The sequence below is a fragment of the Epinephelus fuscoguttatus genome, linkage group LG23 (genome assembly GCF_011397635.1).
Source record: "Epinephelus fuscoguttatus linkage group LG23, E.fuscoguttatus.final_Chr_v1".
Lineage (NCBI taxonomy): Eukaryota > Metazoa > Chordata > Actinopteri > Perciformes > Serranidae > Epinephelus > Epinephelus fuscoguttatus.
This window is the reverse complement of record NC_064774.1, coordinates 16,908,697-16,919,653: the sequence shown is the minus strand read 5'-3', so window position 1 is coordinate 16,919,653 and position 10,957 is coordinate 16,908,697. Positions and strand designations below refer to the sequence as shown.

General features: G+C 39.5%; 1 protein-coding gene across 2 annotated transcripts; it reads right to left on the bottom strand.

Annotated features, from left to right (window-relative positions):
- Positions 1-548: 548 nt before the first annotated feature.
- Positions 549-10,155, bottom strand: sb:cb1081 (sterile alpha motif domain-containing protein 9-like). 2 transcript variants are annotated; one of them, XM_049568572.1, is made up of 3 exons: positions 10,090-10,155; positions 4,164-6,898; positions 549-3,634 (listed from the first exon to the last, which is right to left on the bottom strand). In XM_049568572.1, the coding sequence occupies exons 2-3, from the start codon at positions 6,877-6,879 to the stop codon at positions 3,366-3,368; spliced, it is 2,985 nt and encodes a 994-aa protein (XP_049424529.1). In that variant the 5' UTR covers positions 6,880-6,898; positions 10,090-10,155; the 3' UTR covers positions 549-3,365. The 2 variants fall into 2 exon arrangements, with proteins under 2 accessions (XP_049424529.1, XP_049424530.1); XM_049568573.1 differs by lacking the exon at positions 549-3,634 and adding an exon at positions 3,647-3,845.
- Between the last annotated feature and the right edge of the window lie 802 nt (positions 10,156-10,957).

Here is a 10,957-nt window from a genome sequence, read left to right as displayed (position 1 = left end):
AATAGATGATTGTATGTGTTTCCGATTCTATCCCATCTAAGTCGTACAGGATGCCTTTTCTGATGCATCACCATGAGGCACAGTTTTCATTTTGCTTTTGCATTTTAATTTGTTTAAATATTTGTTTAAATAATTTTTTTTAAGTTAATGAAAAAAACAAGATATTGACAATACGAATTAAAATGCTGATGGTGACCATATACGTTCTTAAATGTCTTTTCAACGGAAAAGTGTTTTCTGGGATTTTTTTTTTTTATCTCTCTGTGTGGCTCAGGATGTCAGAACACATCAGCAGCAGCAGCTAGGGGGCACTGAAAATGATTCATAAAAATAATTTTGAATCTGCATTATTGTGGATTTGTCTCAAGTGGTCAGTTTCACAATGAGGTTAAACACCCAGTGAAAGCAGTTTGAAATTTGCAAAATAATAGCACTGTGTATTTTTTCCAGGAAATGAAGGTCCTCACAAAATGACAGTGAAAATGTACAAATGGCATTCAGTGTTATTTGTGTGAATGTGCAGATTCAACCAATACGATAACACACTCTTGCCTTTAATTGGAGTTTATTAGTATATATAAGTACATGTAAGAAAACCCGATATGACTATAGAAATCTGAGAAAATGTCACAGTATACACAATATACACTCACCGGCCACTTTATTAGGTACACCTGTTCAACACATATCGCTAACCAGCTAATCACGTGGCAGCAACTCAATGCATTTAGGCACATAGACATGGTCAAGACGACCTGCTGAAGTTCAAACCGAGCATCAGAATGGGGAAGAAAGGTGATTTAAGTAACTTTGAATGTGGCATGATTGTTGGTGCCAGACGGGCTGGTCTGTCAGAAACTGCTGATCTACTGGGATTATCACACGCAACCATCTCTAGGGTTTACAGAGGATGGTCCGAAGAAGAGACAATATCCAGTGAGCAGCAGTTCTCTGCGTGAAAATGCCTTGTTGATGCCAGAGGTCAGAGGAGAATGGCCAGACTGGTTCAAGATGACAGAAAGGCAACAGTAACTCAAATAACCACTGGTTACAACCAAGGTCTGCGGAAGACCATCTCTGAACCAACAACACGTCCAACCTTGAAGCAGATGGGCTACAGCAGCAGAAGAACACACCAGGTGCCACTCCTGTCAGCTAACAACAGGAAACTGAGGCTACAGTTCACACAGGCTCACCAAAACTGGACAATAGAAGATTGGAAAAACGTTGCCTGGTCTGATGAGTCTGGATTTCTGCTGCGACATTTAGATGGTAGGGTCAGAATTTGGTGTAAACAACATGAAAGCATGGATCCATCCTGCCTTGTATCAACGGTTCAGGCTGGTGGTGAAGCTGTAATGGTGTGGGGGATTTTATTCACATCATGAATGCAACCGACAAATCTGCAGAAACTGTGTGATGCTATCATGTCAATATGGACCAAAATCTCTGAGTAATGTTTCCAGGACCTTGCTGAATCTATGACACCAAGAAAGCTCTGAAGGCAGAAGGGGTCCCACCTGGTACTAGTTAGGTGTACCTAATAAAGAGGCTGATGAGTGTATACTTATTCTTCTTAATCTTTTTTTTCTCACAACAGTACAGAGAGAACATAAAATGACAGACAGCAGTTCGAAGGGAAAAACAATCAATGAACAAGACTGAAATAATTCACCTCTTTTATATTAAGACTCTCAATGTACAGATTATTCTGGTCTTATCATTTAGCTGAAGGGACCTGGTTGGATTCCTGGTAAGAAATAAAGTAAAACAAAAACAAACCAACCTTCAAGTCTCTTCGTAACCACACAAATCCAACAGTTTTTAGTCAAGCACATTACAGTGAAACATCAAAAGTCATGTGTTCTCCCTCACATACTTTAACAGGAATAATAATAAAAAAAAATTGACCACCCTGGCTGGAGCTCTGCCCAGGTTCTGGCTCGATGAAGATGATAAAGATTTACAAGTGTCATATACAATTTAAACAACATTTAAACAAAAGAATCTGTCTTTAAAAATGTACTTAAATGTGACCTTAACGATCACACTAGGTTTGCTTGACCCATCTCGCTTGATTTAAAACACAATATTAACATAAAATAAAGTAATAAGAAGACTTAAAGTACAAAAAATATATATCAAAAATATATCCACTAAAAAAACATATTTCTTTACATGTTGCATGATCTTTAGTCATCTTAACTCATTTAATATTTTCATATTTTTCATAAACCCAGACCACAAAATGCTAAAATAGATACCAAGCAAATGATTGAAGTTTTAGAAACCTAGTGTCCTTAAAGGAGACCTATTATGCTGTTCCTTTTATTCTGTCCTATATATTGTGTTACAGTGTCAGATGTTTATATTATTTGTGGTCTAAGTTTCAAATAATTAGGTAAAAGTATGTAAAAGTAATCCCTGTGAGCAAAAACCTCAGGCTTCAGACCCTTCTGAATACTCTGTTTCCTTTGGGTTTTTTTTTTTCGACTTTCGAGACAAGCTGACATCAGCTCATGACTGATTTCTTTATATGGACATCTGCTCCACGCTACAAATGCTAATGTTTACATTACATAGCCTACACTGCTACATGAAGCCACATGCTAACATGGTCTTGTTTGCCTTTGTTGTTAATTTCTCCACAATTCCAGATCATATTCCTGCTGCAACATATTCAGTTGTGTTGAGAAGCTTTTACTGGTGATTTTTTTCAAGGGAGAAAATGTCGCAATACAAAAACATTCCTCTGCTGCAACGACACAACACTGCTACGTGTAGCTACATGCTAATGTCAGGGAAACATGTAAACTTGTTTGCTGATGTTGTTAAATTCTCCCCGATGTTGGATCATGTTTCTACTGGAACATGCCTGGCGATGATGGCCAAATGAAGCCTTGTGAACCACTTTCTTTATTTTCTGACCCCACCAGATGGCACTGGATAAAGGCTGAAAGACTTGCAATGAAGTGTGCTTTCAAACCTTTGTTGACCAGACAGCACCATCTGATGGCTTCAGAAAATAAAGACAGTAGTTCATGAGGCCTCATTTGGCCATCACTAACTGGTTGTGTTTTAAAGCTATAATTAGTAATTTTTCATGGGGCAAAGTGCTGCCATTTATGTCCCTTTAAATGAAGTCACTATTTTAATCAGAGGTGTCTGATGGAGATCAGCTGATATAAAAAACCTGTAACATCTCTTTTCACAGCAGAGACTAATAAGTTCATTACTAAAAGTACTTGACTGTTTGACCCTGTAAGGGGGAGGCTAAACATTTGATGGATAACATTGTGTCCAGTGTCCTTTGTGTCAAATGTCCAAGGGCACAGCACTGCCTTTGACATTTATGTTTTGTTCCTTTATTCAGATTCTTCTAGCTCAGTTATGAGAGGCTTCATACTTGTCATCCCTTTCAGGATTTCATAGAGAGCGTCTTTGTCTCTTGTGCTGGCTGAAGCCAAACACTGAAGAATGCGCTTCATTTGGTCTTGAGTGGTTTTTAAAGCTCTCACAGCATCATACTTCTCATCTGAGATCACCCCCCTATCCATGAGCTTATCCAGGATGGTTCCTGTATCCGTCACTCTCTCAATCAGAGCTGTCTGATGGCGATCCACAAAATGCTGACCTGAGGCAGGACGATAACGGCAGAGCAAACAAAGTGAATTATAAATCAAAGAAACGAAAAGAGCAAAAGGTAGCAATGTTGTTCAAGGCCCCAATGTGAAAGTCATCATATCATTTTTCAAGTTTTATTTTTGCATGTTTCTTGCCTCCAGTGGTATCTGCTGAGGCAGACAGGTCAGGTTGTATTTGTTCTGGCTCTGAGCTGCTCATCACTGAGACTAACATTTTATATATATATATATATATATATATATATATATATATATATATATATATATCAATATGTCTCCTTAAAAACAATGCCTCAGCTACTCTTAATTATCTACAGACCTTTCTCTTCAATGTTATAATTAAAATATACAAGTATTATGTATTTTCTTCAAGATCAGTGCAGAAGAGAACAGATCATGTTCACAGAGCAACAATACTGAAAAAAGTAAACTAGACCTAAACCTGGAACTAATTTTTGAAAATTCTACCAGGTAGGTATTTAATTCTGATTAAACTGTAGTACATTATACTCTTCTTACCCTTTTCTGCAGGTTTTGTCTGGATGGCAAAGGCTACAGGTCCTCTGATGGTAAAGCCAAGGTAAAAAAATACTTGGCGGTGTTTCCAGAGGCTGTTTCGGAGGTTTGCGTCCAGCTCAATCGATGTGCCACCAACATTTGCATAGACTCTACAGTTGCGTACCTCCCCTGTCACTCTGAGAAGGCGTGCTTGGACCTCAGGCTCTTGGAAAATCTTCTCGTTGCTCCAGTTGTTGCTCCAATCTTGTATTGTTTCCTGATTTGAGTCAAGAAATATTTTTTCGAGGACCTTACTGTGAACAATTCTGTCCAAATCTTGACCTTTTCCAATGAAAAACAGAGGGCGGAGGAACCTTGATCGAAAGTGTATCTTGTATGCATGTTCGTAGGCACGTTTCATACCCAGAATCAATTTACCGAGGTCGATGACACATTTGTCTTCACTGTTTGTAGGCCAGCACAGGAGGAGGGCTAACATGTGGAGCTCAGGTGAATCTTTAGGAATCAGAGGCAGTTTAAATTCTCTCTCTTCTCTCTGTCTGCATTTAGAGGGAAGAATTGCGAGGATGAAGTTGGCCAGTGCTGTTACTGAATCTTTGTGCAGAAAGAGTTCTTCCCACCATGTGGTTATTTCTTTATGGTCTGATTCAGTCCATTCTCCGTCAAGACAGGAGAGTACTGCAGCAGAGGTGTCCACCTGGTTTTGTTTAAGCTTCTGGATAAGATCAGCCCCTTTTTGTTTGAAATGCTTCAGTGGGGAGTCTCCGACATAATTCCTGTAGCATTCTGAGGTGTCTTCGGAAATGTATGAGGGATCATCTTTCTTCGTGCTGAGCTTTGAGTATGTCAGATATTTGTCAAAAAATGCACATTTTCTGTCAACTTCATCTCTGAGGCTGTTTATTAGATTGTAAAATCTGAAGAGTTTGTTGTCTCCAAGTGCTTCAAGGAAAGAGCCCAAGGACACATTCTTTGTGAGAACGTCTCTCCACGTTTCGTTGTGACTGACAAGTAGGTAATACACAAGGTTGCAAACCTGTAGATAACCAAACATCCCCCTGGTGTTGAAAAAATGTGAGACTTTGGCCTTGCCATCTCTTTTCATGTCTGTCCCAAGTTCATTTTCAGCAAGTCTTTCTTCATCTTTGAAAGCTTCAACAGCCTTTGTGGCAAGCTGCAAAATCTCTCTTGGTGTGGCATTACACTCTATGTTCTTCAGATGGTTCTTATGGACTTGGCCCAGTGTATCCGCAATGAATGAATTGAGGGGATCTCTTTGCTTTGCTCTCTTTGCCCACATTTCTGCCAGATTGTAGTATTTTAGTTCTATGTAATAAAAACGAGCAAGTGCTTGTGGAAAAAATGGATCTTGATAAAACTTTTTTGTTGCCGTTTTTAAAACTGATGCACACTGTTTCTTGCCCTCCATCTTTTGAATATCCAGAATCAGTCTTGAAAATCGTTCTGGCTCCTCTTTCATCTCCTCACTACTGATTGGGTTCTCTTCAGTTTTCATGTCTTTTGGTTTTGGTCTTCTTTTGGTGAGCATGTCTTTGACAAAACCAACCAAAAATGGAGGAATGTCACCTCTGCACAAACAGGTCAAGAGGTTTCTTGCTGTGTCACTTCTGGTCACACCTGCCTCAGCCATCAATTTAGTACAGCACTGTGCTATCATAGGGTGAGCCATGCAGACCCTCTTTTCAGATCCATCTGGTTGGAAGGTGATGATGAGATGGCTAAAGGGCTCCATTGTATCCTCCAGTGAAAAGTCTCCATGGATGAAGTCGTCATGGTTGAAGAAATCCAGGCACTGAGACTCCAGGAGATATGAGCCTGGTACATAGGCATTCAGCAGGGATAGAAAGGCAGCAAGCTGGGTATTCTTTGGTATGTTTGCTTTTTTGATGTTTTTGAATACAGAGCATGCTTCATGGATGTAAGCCTGAGAAAAATTGGTTTGCATTATGTTGAAGCCATGGAATTGTTTGCATTTATCACCGAACCTTCTGTAAAGTTCTTCCTTTTTCTCACTGAATTTTTTCTCCTCTGTCTCAGAAAGTACATCTTGTAGGAAAACTTGGTCACCCTGTAGAACTTCATCCTTTCTAACGCAGCTGAGTAAAATCACCACAGGCATATGGATGACTATCTTCTGCTCAGCAATCTTCATCATAATGCTCTCTTGCAGATCTTCCAGAATCTGCTCATCATTTACTAACAGCAGCACAGTGTTCTGATGGCCTCGGCTGCCTGCTGTGAAAAGGTGGACCACCTCCTCTGCAACTTCTGTGATGTCTGAGGTTGAGTCTGTTAAAACAGCACTTCTGAAGGTTTTCCTCAAGTCCCACAACACCTTCATGGCCAGCGTGGTCCCCCCACATCCTGGCTGGTGGAACAGATTAACAACTGATATTCTAGGGATTTTTCTCTGTTTCTGAATTTGTTTTACAAGTGTATCATATCCATCTCGTCCGATGAAAGGAGTTCCCGTGCCATATGCCTCTGCCTGTTCACTAATGTGAAAGTTTAACCATTCGGGTGGGGCGCCTCTGTAGAAGTTTTTCTCGGTCTCATCAGCAACCGTTGGATCTATGTTCTCTCCTTCGAACTGATTTGCATAGACAACATCCAAAAGTGAGATGCAATGTGTAATTTCGCTTCCAATGTATATTTCCCCACGTTTAGCAGTGGACAGGGCCGGTCCATTTGCCATCTCTTTCAGTTTCCTGTACCTTAATGAATGCCCAAAAAAAAGCAGAGATAAAAAAAGTTGGAAAGACAAGTTAGCCATCTTGGACTGTATCATTGAGCTACTAGACAACAGATTCTTTTAGGGCCGACCTCACAATGACGTCAGTTTATTAGCTGGAGGCAAAGCATGAATCTCCATCACAGGGCTGTAGGCTAAGTCTTAAAATGTCATCTTGTTGTGTTATTGGGAGCCAGAATAGAAGGAGTCATGGCTCAAAACTTAAATTTCACCACATACCAGCCGCCACTGCCCGTCAACAAAAACAAAGACAATGATGGTTAAATGCAATAAGACTAAAGGACTGGACAGAGGCGATCGTCAAAGATGCTCACATGTACAGCGCACACTTCATATCAGGTTAGGTTACCCTACCTGTTGTAGGGTTGAATAACGTTATGTGTATTAAGGGTTATCATGTCCACCTCATCAGAAACTGGGGAGGTATTAAGAGGAATATTGGATTTCTCTGTAACACTAACTTTTTAGTGCCTTAGCTAGCGTTAGCTTGGATAGCAAAACAAACTGGAGGAAACTGTTTAAGTGTCGTCCTCCTTTGTAAGATTGGCATAGTGATCAACCACAAAGCTTCCTGTGACATCATCCATCCACTGAGTGAGAGCATACAGGTCGGCTAGTCTGGTCCTGTTGGTCAGTGTTTACTTATTCAAGTAACACTCACGGTCCCGGGGAGTGAGTGACCTGACATGGTGCATTCGTAAATTCAGCCTGATGCTCTACAGTAAAATGAGAGCCCTGATGGTCGAATAAACGGAGCGTTATTTTACTGTATGAATTAACGAACAGTTAAGTTAATAACACATTCACTCCGCTCACGCTCTGCCCAGAGTGCACTCTGCCCTTCGCTCTGTATAACCGACTATTCTGACAGTGCTCCGAATTTACAAATGGTCCAGTTTGTGCCAAATTACACTCCGGCACTCTGAATGACTATTCTGAATACAGCCATCATATCATCTTCCTCCACTGTCTAGAACAAGCCAAAAGAACTTGCTAGCTAGCGCTAGCTAATGGTTGTGGAGAATTGTTTTGCCTCCAGCTAAGCCCCGCCCACCAACAAACATCATACTGTTTACTTACAGTAAAAGGGTTTATAGCAAAGATTTTTTAAACCTTTATAGATTTTGATTTAACATACAAAACAGATCGATTTATAAAATGTGATACATTCACACACAATTGTTTTTCTATTGTGAAGACCTTCATTGGCATAATGCATTCATTAACCCCTGGCCTTACCCTTAACTAGCGTTTTTTTCAACCTGGGCTGTATTTTCTGATCTACTTTTGTCTAAATGAGTGATGTTCAATATTTGACATTTCTCCAGGATGAACCTAGGGCTGACCTGCCTGCAGCCTTTGAGCGTGCGCTATATTAAATAATAGGGCACTCAGACAGCGTCAAACAACGTCAAAATACGTCCACTAAAAGTGCATTTTTTTCCACACAGATAGGCTCGGATTGTTAGGATAATTATCCGACAACATAACGGAAAGGAGAAATGAACGTCTGTGTTTACCTTTAGCTGGAATTGGACATATTTGTTGTGGCAAGTCAAAACACTTCCTCTGCCTGCTCCCTCTCTCTCCTCGTCCCTCTTCAATGAGCTCTGCCTCCGTGTATGTCCACATACTCCATGTTCAAATAAATACAGATGGTCATCAAATTCAAATGGCTCATCCAGATCCAGTTGGTCAAAATTGGGTAAAAATTCAGCCATGACTACTCCAGTTGCATTTGTAAGCTCGCTCTAGCGGTAACTTCCTGCAACAACTCAAGTCTCACGAGACCGACTGCCATAAAACACCAAAAAAGAAGAATAAGAAGAATCTTGCGAGACGTGAGATTTCAGAGCCAGACTTTCACTCTCTGAGTGAGTGTTTTGACTTGCCACAACAAACATGTCCGAAATTTACCCGATTTCGACCAACTGGATCTGGATGAGCCATTTGAATTAGATGACCGCCCATATTTATTTGAACACGGAGTACACGGACGTACATGGAGGCAGAGCTCATTGAAACTGAAGAGTGGACGAGGAGAGGGAGGGAGCAGCAACAGGCAGCATACATACATTGTTGTGGAAAAAGTATTGAATACAAAAAGCTTCAGGAAGTTTACCCAATAGCTCTGTGTTAGGATGAAGTGACCTAGGCATGGCATACGTCATGTTCGTATTAATTTCATTGGTTGATAGCCAGCACATCTGGATGTGGTTTGGGCAGAGACCCAAGGTACTGATGTTGATGGATGATGTGATTTTCTTTCGGGATGCCACAAATCAGTTACATAGGGGGGCCCTTAAAAAAACATCACATGGGTTATAGGAATGTATAACGATTCCACATGTGGGTTTTGGCCGACTATATAAGTGTCTATATGTATGTGACAGACTGAGAGATTGTACCTTCTCCGCAGCGCCGCTATTAAATCGTCAGTTGAAAATCAACTTATCGTCTGTTGTGCATCTTTTACTATTTTGTCTCTGGACCAGAAGCTCTTTCCGATCACTCTGGTGTGGGGAAACACTGATTTTGTGTTTGACAACTCAGCCCATTTATATCCGGCACAATAGCTTCTATAATATGTGTTATTGCTTTTCTTACAACATAAGACAATAGAAATAAGAAAAAATAATAAATTAATATTTGTTGCTTTACTAAATAATAATAATAATAATAATAATAATAATACATTTATATTAAAATGTAGCATTTTTCTAAATGTACAGATATATATATATATATATATATACACACACACACATACATACATACATACATACATACATGCATATATGTCATATGTGCTTGCCCTGCACAGACATCCTGTAAAGACATGCCCACAGCCCACCATGATGATGTCAGACATTATTTTAATCGGCAAGATGTGTTGTAGAAAAAATTCAAGATCAGTTGTGGTGACTGGCTGTTGATTTTGCATAGGTATATATCAAATCATAACAATACTTATTTGTCCCACATTACCTGAAGTCACCATATTATTTTTTAATTTGGTGAAAACCGAGAATTTTAATTTACAACCTATGGACTTCACTAAAACTACAGTATACCTCAAACATTAAAACAGCATGCATCTTTTTAGTCTAACTGAAACTTTAAAATGTTTGCAGGTGTTAAAATCTCTCTTACCTTTTTCCATGTGATGCAGGAGTCTCTGAAGTCTGGGGAACATGTCATGTACTCAGTGTCTGAGACCGGTAGGCTACTACCTGAAAGGTGCCTGGAGTTAATATAACCAAATGCCACACCCCCAGTAGGTGGGACAGAAATGTACAGCTGTAGACTGTTAAAGCCAAACAATGATTTGTATGATGCAATCAAACCGTAGGCAAAGGTGTAGGTTTTGTTTACTACTACTAAACTATTATACATCATGTCATCCCTTCATCATTTTACCTTCTTAGACAATTGTGGCAATTTTGTTATAATTAGTGTATGAATTCTAGAGTTATGTCCAAAAACGTATTTGGTTAGGTGATTGTGACCTTTGATCTTTGATTACCAAAATCTATCAGTTCATTGTTGAGTCCAGGTGGACGTTTGTGCCAAATTTGAAGAAATTCCCCCAAGGTGTTCTTGAGATATCGAGTTTATGAGAATGAGCGGGACCATATGAAAGAAGGATTGGTCGTCCTCCACCAGAAAATGTCAAGCATCAAGACACTTTTCACATTCTGATGAATGTTTATATGAAAATATTATTTTAGTCTATTCATTTAAAGTACTTTTCAAAATAAAGTTACAAAGTGCTTTACACGGTTGAACCAGGATTTAAAACATTGCAGAATTTCAGGTGAATTAAATCAAATAATTTAAGTTATGCAAAGAGTAAATGGAGAAAAAAGGGGACCCTGACAATAAAGATAAATACCAGCAATGAAATAAGCGATGTTGGCAATCAAGTGCCCAAATACGGAGCCCCAAAAGGGACATGGAAGGAAAAAAAATAGACAGTTGGGGAAAAAAAAAAAAAAAAAGATGTAGTTTTGCGAGATCT